We start from the raw sequence: 21066 nt of genomic DNA on the forward strand, positions 1-21066 counted from the left end.
CAAAAGAGTCTTCAAAACTCTTCATTTCCTCGTCGACCTCACCCGCTCCCTCCTGCAAGCATAAGAGGAAGACAGCCCAGAAGGACGTCATTCGGCCCATCGAGTCTGTGCCCTCTCTTTCAAAGAGCGATTCATTTAGTCCCACTCCACCACCCCTCTTCCCCTTACCCCCACTCTTTTTCGGCATCTCCGCAATTTGTTCTCTCTACAATTATTTATCCAGTTTCCTTCTGAAGACAATCACTGAGTCCGTTTCCACCCCCCCCCCCCCCCCCTCCGCCCCCGCCCGGCAGTGCCTTCCAAATTTTAACCATTTATCAGAACAAGCAGTTTTCCCCCCATGTCGCCCCTGGGTTCTTTGGCCAATCACCTCCAATTGGTTTCCTCTGGGCATCGACCCTTCGGCCATTGGGAACAGTTTCTCTTTATTTACTCAATCGAAATCCTTCACCGTTTTGAAACGGCTCGATCGAATACCCCCCTTAGCCTCTAAGGAGAACCCATTGCTTTCCAGAACAAGCTGGCATTACCTCCCCATGTTTGAAGGTGCAGTTTTCTCCATCTAATGTAAGTGAAGAGGATAATGTTCTGGCTGTATTGTGAAATCACGTTGGCCCAGGCAGAGCCTCTGAAACAAAAAGAATGAACGCGTTAATCATCGAGGATAGGAGCAGGGATGTGTTGCTGCAATTATACAGGGCCTTGGTGAGGCCACACCTGGAATAGTGTGCGCAGTTTTGGTCTCCTTCTTTGAGGAAGGATGTTCTTGCTCTCGAGGGAGTGCAGCGAAGGTTCACCAGACTGATTCCAGGGATGGCGGGACTGTCGTATGAGGAGAGATTGACTAGGTTGGGATTGTTCTCGCTGGAGTTCAGAAGAATGAGGGGGGGGGGATCTCATAGAGATTTATAAAATTCTAACGGGACTAGACAGGGGAGATGCGGGGAAGATGTTACCAACGATGGGTGTGTCCAGAACCAGGGGTCACAGTCTGAGGATTCAGGGTAAACCATTTCGGACAGAGATGAGGAGACATTTCTTCACCCAAAGAGTGGTGAGCCTGTGGAATTCATTACCACAGGAAGTAGTTGTTGCTAAAACATTGAATATATTCAAGAGGCGGCTGGATATAGCACTTGGGGAGACTGGGATCAAAGGCAATGGGGAGAAAGCAGGATTAGGCTATTGAGTTGGATGATCAGCCATGATGGTGATGAATGGTGGAGCAGGCTCAAAGGGCCAAAAGGCCTCCTCCTGCTCCTATCTCCTATGTATCTATGTATCATCAAATCACATCGTGGCATCAGCAAGGCTTCCAGCCAGTAAAGACCCAACCAGATATCCAATCTGCTGCTCACGTGTAATTGCTGAGTGAGGGTGGGGCACCGTGAGGCAGACATGTTGGACAACCAACGGTGAGCGAATAGGGGTGGGTCACCATGAGGCGGACATGTGAGCGACCAATAGAGAGTGTGGGGCGGGTGGGGCACTGAGAGGTAGACGTGCAGCGCGACCAATGGCTGGAGGTCATGGGATTAAACCTTCAGAACACATCTCATCAGAGTTGGCAAGTTGACGCTTTGAGTCAAATTCATGGCGTGAATCGGAAAATTGGGTCCAAAATCAGAAAGTGTCCGATGAGGGTCATCAGTCTGCAATGTGAGCTTTGTGGGCGCGATTTAACCATCCCGTCGCGCCTGATTTGCCAGGGTGCTCGGGTGGCACTGCCAGGTTGTCTGGGGCACTGGCAGAGTGCCAGGCTGGCAGTGCCAAGGTGCCCAGGTGCCAGGTTGCCCGTGTTGGGCCTTGCCCATAAGAGGTGGGGTGAGTGTGGACGTCAGGACCCGGAAGAGGTAAGTTGGGCGCAAAGGGGGAGTCAGGAGACCACGGTGGGGTCGCTGAGCGGGGGGGGGGGGGGCGCTGAAAGATCGTGGCTGCCTTTAAAAATGGGGCCCCAAAACATGAGGTGAGGTGAGTGCGGCCTCGACGGGACGTTCCCCGTCAAACAAAACGGCAAAGTGCCTTTAAATAGCGGGGTCTTTCCTGGCCCTGCGGGCGCTCAATGCCTCCGAAACCGGACTCGCTTTTCTCCCGGTTGAATTGCGCCCCGTTTCTTTCCCCGCAGGCGCTGCCTGGGCCTAATGAGCATTCCCAGCCCTGTCCAATCAAACGGGTCTTGTGATCTGTGCCATGACATCACAGGAGCCATGGTGGCGAATGCCTGTCTTTGCCGAACGTGTGTAAAAAGAAGCCGTTACTCACGCCACGCCCAGTTTCAGCACCATCAGAAAGAGGTAGTTTACTAATGCACTCAGGACGTTCGCCACCAGTCCTGTGAACACCTGCGGCAGAGTTATACCCTGTATGCGGGGCGTAAAACACAGAGCTGTCTGCAGGCAGTCGAAGAAAACCAGCACCCACCGCACGGACTTCTGCAATAATTAGACACCCTCCCCAAAACAGTTTGAGGTCTCCGCTCTCCTGTCTCACCGACCAACGGGGACTGTGTAACTGCTGCCTCTCCCGGAGAGTGGCACCTCCATCACCCACAGCAAGAGTGAAAGAGAGAGAGAGAAAGTAAGAGAATATAAGGAGGAGTGAATAAAAGAAAGATGGGAAAGAAATTAACTCACCTCCTGACAGCGCACCCCCCCCCCCCCCCCCCCCCCCCCAACCCCCAAAAAAGCCTGTCCACCACCCACAAGGCACAAGTCAGGAGTGCAATGGAATACTCTCCACTTGCCTGGATGAGTGCAGCTCCAACAACACCCAAGAAGCTCGACACCAGGGCGGCACAGTAGTTAGCACTGCGACTACGGCGCTGAGGACCCGGGTTCGAATCCCGGCTCTGGGTCACTGTCCGTGTGGAGTTTGCACATTCTCCCCCGTGTCTGCGGGGATTTCATTCTCCCCGTGTGGGAAGGTGAAGCAAGGTCCCCCTTCCGTCGTGTATGGAGGGGACTGGAAGTGGAGCGGCGGAAAAAGATGCTTTGGAGCAGCGGCAGAAACGAGGGGGAAAAAACAAGATGGCGGAGGGCGGAGATCGAGCAGCATGGGGGCCGGACCAGCAGGAGTTTCTCAGGCGCTGCGTGGAGCAGCTTAAAAAGGAGGTGCTGGCGCCAATGCTGTTGGCGATCGAGGGGCGGAAGGCGACCCAGAAGGCCCAGGCGGTAGAGCTCCGAGAGGTGAGGGACAAAACCAACGAGAACGAGGACGAGATCTTGGGCCTGGCGGTGAAGATGGAGGCGCACGAGGCGCTGCACAAGCGGTGGGCTGAGAGAATCGAGGTCCTGGAGAACAGGTCGCGGAGGAAGAATCTCCGGATTCTGGGTCTCCCCGAAGGAGTGGAGGGGGCTGATGCCGGGGCGTATGTGAGCACGATGCTCCACTCGCTGATGGGTGCGGGAGCCTTCCCGAGCCCCCTGGAGCTAGAAGGGGCTCACCGGGTCCTGGCGAGGAGACCCAAGGCTGATGAGCCGCCAAGGGCGATAGTGGCGAGGTTCCATCGTTTCGCGGACAGAGAGAGTGTCCTGAGATGGGCCAAGAAGGAGCGGAGCAGTAGATGGGAGAATGCGGTGATCCGAGTCTACCAGGGCTGGAGCGCGGAGGTGGCAAAGAGGACAGCTGGCTTCAACCGGGCCAAGGCGGTGCTGCATAAAAAAAGGGTGAGATTCGGAATGCTGCAGCCAGCGCGCCTGTGGGTCACGTATCAGGACCGACACCACTATTTCAAAACGCCAGAAGAGGCTTGGACCTTTATCCAAACGGAAAAGAGGGCCCGCGTGTTTGCACACTTAAAGTGACTGAAGGCAGACGTGGCCATGCTTCAGGAGACACATCTGAAGGTGGCAGATCAGGTCAGGTTAAGGAAGGGATGGGTGGGAGAGGTGTTCCATTCAGGGCTGGATGCGAAGAATAGAGGGGTGGCAATACTGGTGGGAAAGCGGGTGTCGTCGTTTGAGGCCAAGAACATAGTAGCGGGCAATGGAGGCCGATACGTGATGGTGAGCGGTAGGTTGCAGGGGACGGAGGTGGTACTGGTGAATGCATGCACCCCGAATTGGGACGATGCTGGATTCATGAAACGTATGTTGGGGCGTATTCCGGACTTGGAGGTAGGAAGCTTGATAATGGGTGGGGATTTCAACACGGTGTTGGACCCAGCACTGGATCGCTCCAGATATAGGACCGGAAAGAGGCCGTCTGCGGCCAAGGTGCTCAGGGGGTTTACAGATCAGATGGGGGGAGTAGATCCGTGGAGATTTGCCAGGCCTTTGGCCAGAGAATTTTCTTTTTTCTCCCATGTACACAAGGCCTATTCCCGGATAAAAAATTTTATTCTGGCCAGGGCATTGATCCCGAAAGTGGAGGGAACGGAGTATTCGGCCATAGCCATTTCAGACCACGCCCCGCACTGGGTGGAACTAGAACTGGGGGAGGAGAGAGACCAACGCCCGCTGTGGCGGTTGGATGTGGGACTGCTGGCAGACGAGGAAGTGTGCGGGGGTGCATCGAAAGGTATCTGGAGGCCAACGACAACGGGGAGGTGCAGGTGGGGGTAGTATGGGAGGCGCTGAAGGCGGTGGTCAGGGGAGAGTTAATCTCCATTAGGGCTCATAGGGAGAAGAGAGAGGGCAGGGAAAGGGAGAGGTTAGTGGGGGAGATTTTAAGAGTGGACAGGAGATATGCAGAGGCTCCGGATGAGGGACTACTCAGGGAGAGGCGAAGTCTCCAGACGGAGTTTGACCTGTTGACCACAGGAAAGGCAGAGGCACAGTGGAGGAAGGTACAGGGGGCGATGTATGAATATGGGGAGAAGGCGAGCCGGATGCTGGCACATCAGCTCCGTAAGAGGATGGCAGCGAGGGAAATAGGTGGAGTCAAAGATGGCAGGGGAACTACGGTGCAGAGTGCAGGGAAAATGAATGAGGCATTCAAGGCCTTCTACGAGGTGCTGTATAGGTCCCAGCCCCCAGGGGGAAAAGAGGGGATGCGGCGATTCTTGGACCCACTGAGGTTCCCAAGGGTGGAGGAGCAGGAGGTGGCTGGGTTGGGGGCACCAATTCGGGTGGAAGGGCTGGTTAAAGGACTGGGGAGCATGCAGGCAGGGAAGGCCCGGGGCCGGATGGGTTCCCGGTGGAGTTTTATAGGAAGTACGTAGACCTGTTAGCCCCGTTGCTGGTAAGGACTTTCAATGAGGCAAGGGAGGGGGGGACCCTGCCCCCGACAATGTCGGAGGCGACGATCTCTTTGATCCTGAAGCGTGATAAGGACCCACTGCAATGCGGGTCGTATCGGCCGATCTCACTCCTCAACGTAGATGCTAAGTTGCTGGCAAAAGTGTTGGCTACAAGGATTGAGGACTGTGTCCCGGGGGTGATTCACGAGGACCAGACGGGATTTGTAAAGGGCAGGCAGCTAAATACCAATGTGCGGAGGCTCCTAAATGTGATAATGATGCCATCGGTGGAGGGAGAGGCGGAGATAGTGGCAGCTATGGACGCGGAGAAGGCCTTCGATCGGGTAGAGTGGGAGTATCTCTGGGAAGTGTTGCGGAGGTTTGGGTTCAGGGGAGGCTTTATCAGTTGGGTTAAGCTCCTCTATAGAGCCCCGGTGGTGAGTGTGGTTACGAATCGGCGGAGGTCGGAGTATTTCCGGCTGTATCGAGGGACGAGGCAGGGGTGCCCCCTGTCCCCTCTGCTGTTCGCATTAGCAATTGAACATTTGGCCATGGCATTAAGGGAGTCCAAGAAATGGAGGGGGGTGGTTCGAGGGGGAGAGGAGCATCGAGTGTCGCTGTACGCAGACGACCTGTTGCTGTATGTGGCGGACCCAGTGGAGGGGATGGTGGAGGTCATGCAGATCCTAAGGGAGTTTGGGGACTTCTCGGGCTACAAGCTCAATGTAGGGAAGAGTGAGCTCTTTGTGGTGCATCCGGGGGATCAGGGAAGAGGGATAGACGACCTACCGTTGAGGAGGGCGGAAAGGAGCTTTCGATACTTGGGGGTCCAGGTATCTAGGAGCTGGGGGGCCCTGCACAAACTTAATTTGACGTGGCTGATGGAGCAGATGGAGGAGGACTTTAAACGATGGGACATGTTGCCACTCTCGCTAGCGGGCAGAGTACAGTCGATTAAAATGGTGGTCCTCCCGAGGTTTCTTTTTGTATTCCAATGCCTTCCAATTGTGAATACCAAGGTCTTTTTTAAGAGGGTAAGCAGGAGCATTATGGGTTTTGTGTGGGCGAGCAAGACCCCGAGGGTAAGGAGGGGGTTCCTGGAGCATAGTAGAGATAGAGGAGGGCTGGCGCTGCCGAATCTGGGTGGCTACTACTGGGCAGCCAACGTGGCGATGATCCGTAAGTGGGTGATGGAGGGAGAGGGGGCGGCATGGAAGAGGTTGGAGATGGCGTCCTGCAAAGGAACGAGCCTGGGGGCGCTGGTGACGGTACCGCTGCCGCTCTCGCCGACAAGGTTCACCACGAGTCCGGTGGTGGCGGCAACGCTAAAGATCTGGGGGCAGTGGAGACGACACGGGTGAGATGGGAGCCTCGGTGTGGTCCCCGATCAGAGATAACCATCGGTTTGTCCCAGGAAGGATGGACGGGGGGTTTCAGAGCTGGCATCGGGCAAGGATTAGAAGAATGGGGGATCTGTTCATCGATGGGACGTTTGCGAGCTTAGGGGCGCTGGAGGAGAAGTTTGGGCTACCCCCGGGAAACGATTTCAAGTACATGCAGGTGAGGGCGTTTGTGAGGCGGCAAGTGAGGGAATCTCCGCTACCCCCGGCACAGGGGGTTCAAGACAGGGTGATTTGGGGCGTATGGGTCGGAGGGCAAGGTGTCGGCGATATACCAGGAGATGAAAGAAGAGGGGGAGGCTTTGGTAGAGGAGCTGAAGGGTAAATGGGAAGAGGAGCTGGGGGAGGAGATTGAGGAGGGTCTGTGGGCTGATGCCCTAAGTAGGGTTAATTCCTCGTCCTCATGTGCCAGGCTTAGCCTGATACAATTTAAGGTTGTTCACAGAGCGCATATGACGGTGGCGAGGCTGAGTAGGTTCTTTGGGGTGGAGGACAGATGTGGGAGGTGCTCAGGAAGCCCGGCGAACCATGCCCATATGTTTTGGTCGTGCCCGGCACTGGATGGGTTCTGGAGGGGAGTTGCGAGAGCTATAACTAAGGTGGTGAAAGTCCGGGTCAAGCCAAGTTGGGGGCTAGCAATATTTGAAGTAGCGGACGAGCCGGGAGTGCAGGAGGCGAAAGAGGCCGGCATTCTGGCCTTTGCGTCCCTGGTAGCCCGACGAAGGACCTTGTCAGTGTGGAAAGATGCGAAGCCCCCCAGTGTGGAAGCCTGGATAAATGACATGGCAGGGTTTATCAAGTTGGAGAGGATAAAGTTTGCCTTGAGAGGGTCTGTGCAGGGGTTCGCCAGGCGGTGGCAACCGTTCCTCGACTATCTCGCGTTAGATGAAGTTTGGTCGACAGCAGCAGCAACCCAAGCGGGGGGGGGGGGGGGGGGGAGAGGAGGGGGGGACATCTCTTTTGGGGGGGGGAAGAAGGGGGGACGGGGAAGGTTTTTGTTTCTGGGGGGCCTCTGAGCAAGAAAATACATAAATGATCCGGAAAACTGATATGTACGGGAGGAATCCAATGTACAAAGTTCTGTCTCATATTGATTTGCCATGCTTATGTCTTGCTATGCCAGTTTTCTTTTCTTTTTGGTACGGGGGGATGGGGTTTGTTTGTATGGTTGAAATTTTTGTTTAAAAATTCTTCATAAACATATATATTTTTTTTTTAATGGACTGCAGGGGTTCAAGGTCCCTCAGTACCACCTCCTCAAGGGCAATTAGGGATGGGTAATAAAGGGTGGCTGAACCAGCGACTCTCACGTCCCCTCAAGGATTAGAAAAGAGGAAGGGGTGGGTGGGGGGGAAGAGAGTGGAGGCGCGGGGGTGAGAGAGAAAGATAACAGATGGGGAGTGAGTGGGAAAAGAGAGAAGAGAGAGAGAGAGAGAAGGGGAATGGCAGAGGAAGAGAGTGGGAGAGCAAAGGAGGAGAGAAAGAGAGGGGGGGGGAGAGAAAGTCTTGAGGGAAACAGGGGAGAGAGAGAAGGGGATAGAGGGAGGGGGAGAGAGAAAGGGGGGGAAGAATTGGGAGAGGAGGAGGAAGGAAGGGATGGGTAGAGAGATGGGGTGAGACAGATAGATCAATGAGGGGGAACAGAGGAGAGAAAAGGAAGAGGGTGTGTGCATGTGTGTGAAAGAGAGATTTAAGCTCCGTGATGTCACTACAATGAGGTTCCCCACTTGGTTCATCAGAGTTTAATATTTATATATTTTTTAAATGCATCAAAAGGCAGGAAAGGTAGAAATAAAAACTATTACTACGACCACAATCTGCCTGGGATTTACTAATATCTGGATTAGCAATACCTGATTCTGTAGATATCGAACCTGGAGCTGGTACAGGAAAACTGCCTGTGGGGATGTGAGACAGAGGGTGATTAACACACAGCAGGCAGTAAAAACACCCCTCACAACTATCACTGCCACCATCAGGGCAACAGACAGAGCCTGAGGGAATGTAAACAGAACGAAAAGAAGGAGAATGGGATGGTGGTGTGTGGGTGGGGGGATGGAAAGAGAATGGGTGAGAGAGAGAGTGTGATGAATGGTTACTGTATCCTTAACACCATGTAGGTGATGCCCCTTTAAGACCGGGTTTGGAACCCTGGGGGACTCCGCCTCCGGCTCCGCCCACCAGGGAGCCGTATATAAGGTGACGCCCTGTAGGTGGCACTCAGTACGCACACGTCTCGGTCACTGACTACTTCTCTGCTTATTAAAGCCTTCATTTACCATTCTACACTCTCGCGTCATTATTGAGGGTACTACAGAGAGAAAGCGAGAGAAGGTGAAAAAGAGGAATAGTAGAGGGGGCGTGTGGGAGGGGAGAGCAATGGTGGATTTATGGAGTGGGGCCCTGTGCCCAGCTTCATTCCGGGTCCCATCCCCAGGACCCCACTCCTGGGGGAAAGAGAGTGACAGGGAGAGTCTAAGGGGAGGGAGAGGAAGGTATGAAAGAGAGGGGGAAGAGAGAAAAGAGTGAGGAAGGAGAGCCAAGAGATGAGAGGAGAGAGGGAGGGAAGTAGTTCCGCCCTCTCAAACCCTCCCTGTCCCTCTGTCCCCCCCTCTCTCTCTACCTCTCCCTCTTCCCTTGCTTTCGCCCTCCCCTTTACTGTTCCACGCCCGCTCTCTCTCTCCTGTGCTCTCTCATTTCCCCTTCTTCCTTCCGCTCTCTCTCTTCACCATCTCTCTTTCCTTGCCTCACTCCCCCTTCTCTCTGCCCCACCCTTTGGTCCCCACTATTAGGGCGGCATGGCCTCACAGCGCCAGGGTCCCAAGTTCAATTCCGACCTCGGGTGACTGTCTGTGTGGACTTTGCACGTTCTCCCCATGTCTGCGTGGGTTTCCTCCGGGTGCTCCGGTTTCCTCCCACAGTCCAAAGATGTGCAGGTTAAGTGGATTGGCCATGATAAATTGCCCTTAGCGACCAAAAAAAAAACATTAGGAGGGGTTATTGGGTTACGGGAATAGGGTGGAAATGAGGGCTTAAGTGGGTCGGTGTAGACTCGATGGGCCGAATGGCCTCCTTCTGCACTGTATGTTCTGTGTTCCATGTTCTGTAACTGTTTGCCACTTCCATCTACATAGATGGTGAAAACAATTGGTGCAATTTGGAGCTGTTTGGAAATCGGATCAGCAACCAGGGGGTGGGTCAAATTAAAAGGCTGGCGAGTCCCTTCATTCCGTCAAAATCATTTAAACCGAACGCCGCATCTGTGCCATCTGCTGGTCAGGATTGGCACTGCAGGGAAAATTGTTTCCCGATGCGCTTTGGCTGGAGATAGAGAAAAGACCATTCAGCCCCTCAATCCATGGATAGTAGAGGTTTGATCAAACTCACTTAAAATCCTCCTGGGGGAATAGAGGGGAAAATCAGCAATACCCGCCTCACATTCTGCACTGAACGTCATCGTCCTGAACTCAAAACCTCCGATTGTCCCAGCAACAAAACTGAACGCGGTGGTAAGGGGACAGAGACCGGGTGAGGGGAGGATTTATTCGAGACTTATTGGCAATCGCCCCTACCATTGAAATTTGCAAGCAACGTAATCCCTGACGAGCACGCACCGTTAACCTTATAACACCGGGAGCAGAGGAATTAATACTCACAGGAAGAGCAGGGATGAATATCTTCACATAAAGCTGGCATAGCCTGGAAGGGAAGTTCACACATCAGCACTCAAACCCAAGAGCTGAGCGTTAGCATAATATTCCCAGGGGACCCGGAATTTGTGGAAAACACCTGTCGTTGTGTCGGTGCATCTGTCGCGCAAACATCCCAGGAAATTGCAGCACAGGTGAATTAGACCATTGATCCTCTGCTCCAGCGATTTCTTGGGACTTTGGCATTGCAGCTGCCAATACACTTGTCAAGACTATGGAACGGTTGCCCATTGTAACACAACAACAGCCCCAGCCCGCATCAATGACAACCGGAAATTTCCTCAACTTCCCCCATTTTCCATTAAGGCACTAAAAGATTTGTTTCTTGGGGGTCGATTTGCAGGGCTGAAGGAGCTGGAAGCGAGGTATGGGCGGGAACAGGGGGAAATGTTTAGACACATGCAGGTTCGAGATTTTGCCAGAAAGGAGATACAGAGCTTCCCGGTGGAGCCGACCTCCACATTGCTGGAGGAGGTGCTGACGACAGGGGGACTGGAGGAGGGGATAGTGTCGGCGGTTTACGGAGCTATTTTGGAAGAGGAGAAGGCACCACTGGAAGGGATCAAAGCAAAGTGGGAGGAAGAGTTGGGAAAGGATATGGAGGAGGGATTCTGATGTGAGGTGCTCCGGAGAGTGAACGCCTCCACCTCGTGCGCGAGGTTGGGGCTGATACAACTGAAGGTGGTATATAGAGCGCACCTCACGAGGGCGAGGATGAGCCAATTCTTTGAAGGGGTAAAAGATGTGTGTGAACATCGCAAGTCACATTCACATGTTTTGGTCCTGTCCAAAGCTGAGGAGGTTTTTCGGGTAATCTCTAAAGTGGTGCGTGTGAAACTGGACCCGGGCCCTCGGGAGGCCATATTCGGGGTGTCGGACCAGCCGGGGTTGGAAACGGGCGCGGAGGCAGATGTTGTAGCCTTCGCCTCGTTGATCGTCCGAAGGTGGATCCTGATAGGCTGGAGAGCAGCCTCTCCACCCTGTGCCCTGGCGTGGCGGGGGGACCTGCTGGAATTCTTGACTCTTGAGAAGGTTAAGTTTGAACTGAGGGGAAGGATGGAGGGGTTCTACAATTCATGGGCATTATTCATCATGCACTTTCAAGAACTGAATAACATTGAACATTAGTTGGGGCGTGTGGGTGAGAGGGTTGGGGGAGGGGGACTGTGCGTGTTAATGGTGACTATGGGTGATTCCGGATTCCTTTTTGTCATTTGTTTATGTGAATATGCGGGCTAATGTTTGGGGTTTGGTAGGAGGATGGGATCACTGTTATTGATCTGGGGATTGACATATTCGTGACTGATTATTGTTTATTGTTGGTGGGTGGAAATTTGGGAGAAGGTGTGAAAAAGGAGGAGAATAAAAATATTTCTCTTTAAAATCTTCTCCCATTTTCCTTCCCACTTACACAGATTTTTTAAAAAAGTGAAGCTGGATGTGGTTCAAGTCCCGAGTTAAAAATAATTGACTGGAGTAAAATTAAACCTCTGTCCTTTCTGGGAAGGTTTAAGCTTTAGGGCTGTGGTGAACGTATTGCTGCTACAATTCACCACTGTATTGTACTGTATTATGTTGATGCCCTTGTGGGCTCCGCCTGTGGCTCCGCCCCCTCGGGGGAGGTATATCGATCTACAGCCTGTAGGTGGCACTCAGTCGCAGGCAGGCACAGATCTAGCTTATTAAAACCATTGTTCACTTCTACTAATCGTCCCGTGTGAATTGATGGTCGCATCATTGATGGCCAAACTCCACACGCGCATGGAGAGGCAAAGGGAGACGGAGGCAAAAATTCATCCGGGTCTAATTTCTGGGCCCAAAATGGGCGGGGAAGCACCCAGGAGCCTGAGGCCTAGTCCGGAAATGGGCCTCAGGCCTCGGCTGAATAATTGCAGTGAGCTGCGTGCCCCCCCCCTGGGCCTCCATGGCAGCTTGCTATTTATTCTTCTCTCTAGACCAATGTAGTTTGATGAAGCTGCCCCTCAAGTGGTTCCAGGGCGGGCAAACGTGAGTTTGCAGCGGGCAGTCATAGTCCTTTGCCACCAGAGGCCATCCTGCTTCTTCCTCCAGGCTCCACATTCAAAAAGGTAAGTCAAACAAGGAGGACCTTTCACTTAATGGCCTCCGACGGACCACTTAAGGGACGTTGGCAAGGCGGCAGAAGGAACCAGGACATAATCAAAGGTAATGTCGTTTCTCGCCCCACACCCTGGTGATGCACAAGTCAGACTTTCATCTGTTGCCATAGCTGATTTATTTTCCTGGCACAGGTCACCAGAAGCTCAGAGCTTGAGGAGCACCACATCAAGCGTGGCTGACCGGCAGTCTCTCCTGCTCTTACCGCCTGCATCTGGCGTGTTTGCCTGTTGACACACTCAGCCTGTGTGGCTGTGTTATGACCTTGGCCATCAGGTCCTGGGGTGGGACCCGAGCCTAGAGCTTCTGGCGCGGGCGACAAGGGGGGCTACCCACTGTGCCACAACACCTCCTTCTCAAAATTCTTTTCCTTTTTTTTATAAATTTAGAGCATCCAATTCAATTTTTTCCAATTAAGGGGCCATTTAGCGTGGCCAATCCGCCTACCCTGCACATCTTTTGGGTTGTGGGGGCGAAGCCCACGCAGACACGGGGAGAATGTGCAAACTCCACACGGACAGTGACCCAGAGCCGGGATCGAACCTGGGACCTTGGCGGCGTGAGGCAGCAGTGCTAACCACTGTGTCGCCGTGCTGCCCTCTCCTTGTCAACTCTAATGGGAAATTATTTTAATTGATTGTGGGGGATCTCAGCACATCCCGAGGCACCATGAATAGTCAACGCAAGACTTCGACACATTAACTAATGACAGCTCGTCACTGTCCGTGTGGAGTTTGCACATTCTCCGCGTGTCTGCGTGGGTCTCACCCCCCACAGCCCAGAAAGATGTGCAAGGTAGGTGTGTCAGCCATGCTAAATTGCCCCTTAATTGGGAGAAAAAATTGGGTACTCTAAAATTATTTTTTTTAAACTAATGACAGCTCTCAGATCCCCTCAAGTTGTGGAAACTATGCTTTATTCTTCCGACCGAGATGCCTCCTGCGATAGGTCTTGGTTAGGGATTAGGAAAGAGTGCCTGACCTGGCTACCTCAGGGTGCTGTTTGGTACCCAAGAGGATTTTCTCCGTGTTAATGAAGAGGGCCCAGCAAGGGAAGCAGAAGATGATGAGAATGAGGGTGCCTCTTTGGAGAATGACTCCAATCCGCTTCAGGTTTTTGCTGCCGTAAGTCTGAAATGAGATTGAAATCAGTTATGGTCAGTCACACAATCAGGAGAATCCATAAAACCATCGGAAATAGGAGCAGCTACCGGGGCCATTGAGCCTGTCGAGCCGACTTCGCTATTCAGTACGCAGAGAGCAGAAGCAGTAAAATGGGGAAATAGGAATACCGGTCCGAACTGGGTTTTTTCCTTCTGGGAAAGGCCACAGCTGATTTTCACCTCACATTCCCCTTCATGTCTCATTCCCATGTCCCTCGGAATCCCTTAGAACATGTCAATCTCTGTCTTGAATAAATTCACTAACTGAGTGTCCACAGCTCTCCGGGATAGAGAATGCCAACGGTTCACAACGCTGTGGGCGGCGCGGTAGCTCAGTGGTTAGCACAGTTGCCCCACAGCTCCAGGGTCCCAGGTTCGATTCCCGGCTTGGGTCACTGTCTGTGCGGCGTCTGCACGTTCTCCCCGTGTCTGCGTGGGTTTCCTCCAGGCGCTCCGGTTTCCTCCCACAGTCCAAAGATGTGCAGGTTAGGTGGATTGGCCGCGCTAAATTCCCCTTAGTGTCCAAAAAGGTTAAGTGGGGGTTGCTGGGTTACAGGGATAGGGTGGAGGTGTGGGCTTGGGTAGGGTGCTCTTTCAAAGGGCCGGTGCAGACTCAATGGGCCGAATGGCCTCCTTCTGTACTGCAAATTCTATGATTCTATGATTCTATGATCAAAGTAAAGAAATCTTTCCTCAGCTCAACCCTGAATGGCTGCCCTTGATATTCTACGGTTGTTGACCCCCGGGGGGAAACTCCCTCTCAGTCTCTATCCTGTCAAACCCTCTGAGAATTTAATATGTTCCAAAGACAGCACATCTCACACTTCAGAACTCCTACATCTCTCCTCGCTGGACAGCTCTCTGATCCCAGAGGGTAGGAACGTGGTCATTCTGCCCAACCAGACCTCCCACAGACCATGCAATTTAAAAAGACAACTCCAGGTTCCATCCGCCTGTTTGGAGCCCTGGCCGGGTGCTTGGTCCCTGAGGTGTCAGTCTTGGCTCGGTTGGCAGCGCACTTGCCCCTGGGCCTAAGCCACGGGGCCCAGGCTGACCCTCCAGTGCCGCACCGAGATGGCGCTGCACTGGCAGAGGTGTTGCCCCTTCGCTGAGATACCGAGCACAGGTCGTGTGCAGCCGTGTGGGACACTGAAGATCTTACAGCCTGTATCTGAAAAAGAGCAAGAGATCCTCCCGGTGGCCAAGCCAATGGCCCTTCCCCAACACTCATCACTGGAAACAAACTCCAACAGGCAGGCAGTTCAGTGATGAGGAATGGACGCCATGTGTGGACCCAATGGCTTGTTTTTGTACTGCAAAGTCCAATGCGATACATAACGGACAACACGCCTCAAAAAGAATAAGGGCAATAATTATTGCCTGAAGGCGTTTATCCATTATATATTACTTATTATGTAAGTGAGGTGAAATGCAAACCCTTCACCAGGAACAATGGCCAAGAAGAGGGCACTCTCGCACTCACTTTCTCAGACACTTACGTGGGTTGGTGGTGGTGGGCGATCTCAAGTAGAAAGCATAACGTAAAGCTGGACGAAGGTTTGGGGCCCGCACCACCAAATAATGGCCATTGGCTATCAGGACAAACCAAGCTGCGATGGGTTGAGGGCACACTGCGGATTTGTGGTCTACTGCCCCGTGACCCGGTCAGTGCCGTCCCCTCATTACAGCAGGTGAGCAGGGTTAGAGTTCCACAGGTCACTGAGGGACAAAATGGGGCATCCATTTCGGAGGGGACGGACTCTGCTGCTTTCCCCCTTTCCCGCACTAATGGGCCCCTTTCTACAAATTGGTGGGCCTGGACCTCAGTGGCCTTCCCTGACGACTCAGTCCACTCCCTCCACACGTACAACCTGTTCAGCTGGCGCCCTCCACAACACTGCGTTCACAACCACCTATACCCCGAGAATTATCAAAAAAGAAGAGATCAACCAGGGAAAAGGGCAATGTTTTCCTATTTTTCTTTTCACCGTGCGTCCCATTGAGGCGACCGCAGCGACGGAGATTTACCTGTGATATCAGGGTGTCACACGCCATGGACAGACCGGTTCCCACGGCGACGCCAGTCACACTGATCACCTTAGCCACCAGTTTGGAAAGGGAGGGGGTAAACGGGGGCGGGGGGGGGGGGGGGGGGGAGAGAATATTGGAAGGAAAAAAACAAAGCATTAAAAACGGTCGCAGCAATCCATCTCCTCCCCTAAGAAATCAATGTCAGGGCAGCGACTACCTGCCCAGGCAACATGAGGGTGCCTTCCATTCCAGACTGACAACATCCCCACTCCTGCAGGCTCCGAAATATTTTACGTAGGAGATTCTTTTGCACGGGTCTGGGTTTTTGCATCGGTTAGAAATCCGAAGTATCAAAGGCAAAACACTTCAGATGCAGGTTCCCTCCAAAAGATCAGTGTCCAAAGGAGTATGCCATGAACCCGGGTCCTTCCAAGGGGCAAAACATCAGTGTCAAGACCATTGGAAACCACTGCTGCATGGTCCCAGACTGGTAGCATAATGGCTATGTTGCTGGACTGTTAATCCATAGACCTGAACTTGTTAAGCAGAAGACACCAGTTTAAACCCCACTGCGAAGCAAATGAGTGAACCAGATGGATTCTTGCAACAATTCAATAGTTCCGTGGCCACCATTTCTGAAACAAGCCTTCAATTCCCAATTTTTAATTCATTAATTGAACTTAGTTTCAGGAACAGCGACCATGCCATTATTGGGCTGGGGAAAACACTCGTCTGGCTCACTAATGTCCTCAGGGAAGGAAATCTGCCGTCCTTACCCGGTCTGGCCTACATGTGACTCCAGGCCACGCGGTGGTGTGGTTGACTCTTAACTGTCCCTCTGAAATGGCCCTAGTCATGCACTCAGTTGTATTAAAGAAGGCGATGAGGGATGGGCAATGAACATTGGTCTTGCCAACAACGTCCAGCACCCATGAATGATCAAAGAAAAATGTTGCAAATGTTGCAAATTCTCCGCCGGCGGGATGCTCCCTTTTGCCGGCGGCCCGGGGGTTTCCCGACGGCGTGGGGCTGCCCCACAATGGGAAACCCCAGTGAGCAGTCGGCGTAACGGAGAATACAGACGGCGTGCCGCACCAGAAATCTGGAGCGGCGGGACGGCAGAAGCCGCCCACTATAATCTGAAATACAAAACAGAAAATGCTGGAAACTCTCCAAGAGGCCAGGTAACCACTGTGGAGTGAGGAACAGAGTTGCCATTTCAGGTTGACGACCACCACCACACCGATCCGCTCCCCCCCCCCCCACCCACCACCATCCCCGCCACCCCCACCCCAACGTGGTGAAAGGTCATCCCCATCACTCAACATTTAAGCAAAGAGATTTTAATAGGGTAACTGGATTTCTGGATGATCCAGAAAGTGTCCTAAAGCCACTTACAAGGATTCGCTGCTTCAATGGACACCTTGTACTTACCGATGTGGCGAGTGACACAGCGCCCAATTCATATTTGCCAAGGTGTCCGCTGAACGCTGAGCTGATGAAATTAAGGCTAAAAATCATCACCTGTGACAGAATCTGTTAAAAATACACTTACGTTAAAATTAGTTGGCAGATCAAACGATAGACAAATAAAGATGGAGACCTTGCAGCTGGGGTTAGCACATTGTGTGATTAAGATAAGAAGTTGGGATATATATGGTATTATATGTGTTTGGTGCAGTAATGGTTTCAAAAGCCTGGGATAGGGCGTGTATATACCCTCTGCAGTAATATATTTTATATTCCTAGTTTAAAAGACAGACAGACTTTGTGGCTGCAAAAGGTGCGGTTGAGCTGTCATAAAAGTGAGATCATCATTCTTTCAAGCCGTGTTTATGTTTACAAGGAGAGGCCGAATGGGAATTGTTGTGATTTCTAAGGAGTAGATGATCAGAGACATTGGGCGCGATCGAACGGCCTCATTGCACCCAACTCAGTGACGTGATGAGGCTGGAGTTGCGGTATTTGTGACGCTCGGAGCACCTCATGACATCTAACAAGATCCCGCGAGGCATCACAATCTGGATCTCACCTTCGCTGGGTTTGAATGTTCACACGTGGGAGACATCGCCATGGCACCGTTTAGCACTACTCCACACAAAGGTAATGGCCTCTTGGGGGGGTCTCCCAGGCCATCAAAGGACCCCGGGTGGTCAGGCTCAGGGCAGGGTGGCAGTGCCAAGGTGCCAGGTTGTCCATGCCAGGAATCGGGCCCGGGAAGAGGTGGGTGAGGGGAGACGCAAGGAGTAATGTTGGGGCGGGGGCATCCAGAGGCCACGGTGGGATGGCTGAGGGGGTTGAGTGATCAGGGCCAAGTTCAGTGCAGGAAGTGAGGTAAGTGCAGCCTCAGCAGGCCATTTTCGATCTAGGCCGAATAAACCCTAGACTCCAGTTTGAAAGCATGTTCGTTCTCGGCCTCACAGGTTCTGAGAATCACCCCACTATTCGTGCCCATAACGGGACTCTCGGAGTTTTATTTGTTAAATCACGCCCATCGTCTCTAAACTAAAGTTTAAAAATATGTTGTGGGATTTGAGTGGAATAAAGGTGATGTAAGTAATGGGAGGAGCCAGGTCTGGAGCAGTCAGTTGTGGTTTAATTTCTGGAAGCTGTGAGCTGAACGTCACTTTTTGCAGAAGGCTGTCAGATTGAGCATTAATCTGACAGGCAGGGATCTGCAGGCGGTCTACTGAAAGGATCTCTTTCTCTCTCTTCATCCAGCCTTTTCAGAGAACTCTCTAACCTGAGAACGGCAAGTAATTCTGTCTGTGCCAGCTTTATTTAAAAGTGTTTTTTGACCTATACGTTTTGCTTGATTGGAGATAGAAAAGGGATCAACTAGAAGTTAAAGTGTTCCCTTTCATTTTATTGTTAAACATTGTTGACTGCTAATTGTAATCTATTTGCTAATTTATTTGTGTTAATAATAAAGTTTGTTTTAATACCATATATCCCTAATTGCGCTTGGAATCATTCCTGGAGCGAAGGATCCTTCCTCACAGTGTTACAAATTTTTTTTAAATTATGGGGGTCCTGTCAAATGTTGGGGTCAGATCCGGGATTGTAATAATTGATCTATGGAAAGGAATGCCTATCGTCATCCCCCAGTCTCATTTCAAGTCTGCTACTTCACCGTAAGAGCTCTAAGCAACAAAAGATATTTGGACAGACACACTGGGCGGGATTCTCTGATCCTGAGGCTAAGTGCTGACGCCATCGGAAACGGCATCACGTTTCCTGACGGCGTCAACATGGCCTCAGGATCAGCAATTCTGGCCCCTACAGGGGGCCAGTCCGGCACTGGAGGACCCATGCTGCTCCAGCTGCAGATCCCGGCGTCAACTCGGCGCCACGGGGTCCGTGCATGCGCAGTGGCTCCCTTCTCCGCGCCGGCCCCGACGCAACATGGCGTAGGGCGAAAGGGGTCGGCGCAGAAGAAAGGAGGCCCCCAGCCAGAGAGGCCAGCCCGACGATCGGTGGGCCTCGATCGCGTTCCAGGCCACTGCGGAGGCCTCCCCCAGGGCCGGACCACCGCTTCCCCACCCCCCGGACCCTTCAACGCCGAGGTCCCATTGGGTAAGACCAGGTTGGAATGGTGCCGGCGTGATTTGGGTTTTTTGTTACGGCTGCTTGGCCCATCTTGGGCCGAGAATCGCCGGGGGGCCACATAGAGCGGCCTCCGGCCGGCGCCACGCCAACCATGCTGGCGCCGATTCTCCGCTCTGTGAAGAATCGCACCCCGGCGCGGGGCAGCGTGGCGCGATTCGCGCCGGTCGCAGCAATTGTCCAACCCGGCCCCGGGGGTCAGAGAAACCCACTCCTATCCCTGAACTGTTACACTGCCCCATTCAGTGAACTGTTACACTGCCCCATTCAGTGAACTGTTACACTGCCCCATTCAGTGAACTGTTACACTGCCCCATTCAGTGAACTGTTACACTGCCCCATTCAGTGAACTGTTACACTGCCCCATTCAGTGAACTGTTACACTTCCCCATTCAGTGAACTGTTACTCTCCCCATTCATTGAACTGTTACACTGCCCCATTCAGTGAACTGTTACTCTCCCCATTCATTGAACTGTTACACTGCCCCATTCATTGAACTGTTACACTGCCCCATTCATTGAACTGTTACTCTCCCCATTCAGTGAACTGTTACACTGCCCCATTCATTGAACTGTTACTCTCCCCATTCATTGAACTGTTACACTGCCCCATTCATTGAACTGTTACTCTCCCCATTCATTGAACTGTTACACTGCCCCATTCATTGAACTGGAACTCTTCCCATTCATTGAACTGTTACTCTCCCCATTCATTGAACTGTTACACTGCCCCATTCAGTGAACTGTTACACTGCCCCATTCAGTGAACTGTTACACTTCCCCATTCAGTGAACTGTTACTCTCCCCATTCATTGAACTGTTACACTGCCCCATTCAGTGAACTGTTACTCTCCCCATTCATTGAACTGTTACACTGCCCCATTCATTGAACTGTTACACTGCCCCATTCATTGAACTGTTACTCTCCCCATTCAGTGAACTGTTACACTGCCCCATTCATTGAACTGTTACTCTCCCCATTCATTGAACTGTTACACTGCCCCATTCATTGAACTGTTACTCTCCCCATTCATTGAACTGTTACTCTCCCCATTCAGTGAACTGTTACACTGCCCCATTCATTGAACTGTTACTCTCCCCATTCATTGAACTGTTACTCTCCCCATTCAGTGAACTGTTACACTGCCCCATTCATTGAACTGTTACACTGCCCCATTCATTGAACTGTTACTCTCCCCATTCATTGAACTGTTACACTGCCCCATTCATTGAACTGTTACTCTCCCCATTCATTGAACTGTTACTCTCCCCATTCATTGAACTGTTACTCTCCCCATTCAGTGAACTGTTACACTGCCCCATTCATTGAACTGTTACTCTCCCCATTCATTGAACTGTTACTCTCCCCATTCAGTGAACTGTTACACTGCCCCATTCATTGAACTGTTACACTGCCCCATTCATTGAACTGTTACTCTCCCCATTCATTGAACTGTTACACTGCCCCATTCATTGAACTGTTACTCTCCCCATTCATTGAACTGTTACTCTCCCCATTCAGTGAACTGTTACACTGCCCCATTCATTGAACTGTTACACTCCCCATGCATTGGACTGTTACTCTCTCCATTCATTGAACTGTTCCTCTCCCCATTCAGTGAACTGTTACTCTCCCCATTCAGTGAACTGTTACACTGCCCCATTCATTGAACTGTTACACTGCCCCATTCATTGAACTGTTACTCTCCCCATTCATTGAACTGTTACACTGCCCCATTCATTGAACTGTTACTTTCCCCATTCAGTGAACTGTTACTCTCCCCATTCAGTGAACTGTTCCTCTCCCCATTCAGTGAACTGTTACTTTCCCCATTCACTGAA

The 21066-nt window shown here is 52.2% G+C and overlaps 1 protein-coding gene across 1 annotated transcript in view; it reads right to left on the reverse strand.

Annotated features, from left to right (window-relative positions):
• The window catches only part of LOC140386945 (multidrug and toxin extrusion protein 1-like), a 102464-nt gene extending 85319 nt beyond the window's left edge, over nucleotides 1–17145 (reverse strand). Inside the window, exons 1-7 of the mRNA XM_072469862.1 lie at nucleotides 17053–17145; nucleotides 15616–15684; nucleotides 13407–13555; nucleotides 10236–10278; nucleotides 8433–8477; nucleotides 2263–2360; nucleotides 531–628 (exon numbers count right to left, since the gene is read on the reverse strand). Coding sequence (XP_072325963.1) covers nucleotides 531–628; nucleotides 2263–2360; nucleotides 8433–8477; nucleotides 10236–10278; nucleotides 13407–13555; nucleotides 15616–15684; nucleotides 17053–17139 — 589 coding nt within the window. The 5' untranslated portion in view covers nucleotides 17140–17145. The remainder of the gene's footprint in view (nucleotides 1–530; nucleotides 629–2262; nucleotides 2361–8432; nucleotides 8478–10235; nucleotides 10279–13406; nucleotides 13556–15615; nucleotides 15685–17052) is intronic.
• Nucleotides 17146–21066: the final 3921 nt, after the last annotated feature.

This window comes from Scyliorhinus torazame, chromosome 12 (genome assembly GCF_047496885.1).
Source record: "Scyliorhinus torazame isolate Kashiwa2021f chromosome 12, sScyTor2.1, whole genome shotgun sequence".
In the NCBI taxonomy this organism is placed as follows: Eukaryota; Metazoa; Chordata; class Chondrichthyes; order Carcharhiniformes; family Scyliorhinidae; genus Scyliorhinus; species Scyliorhinus torazame.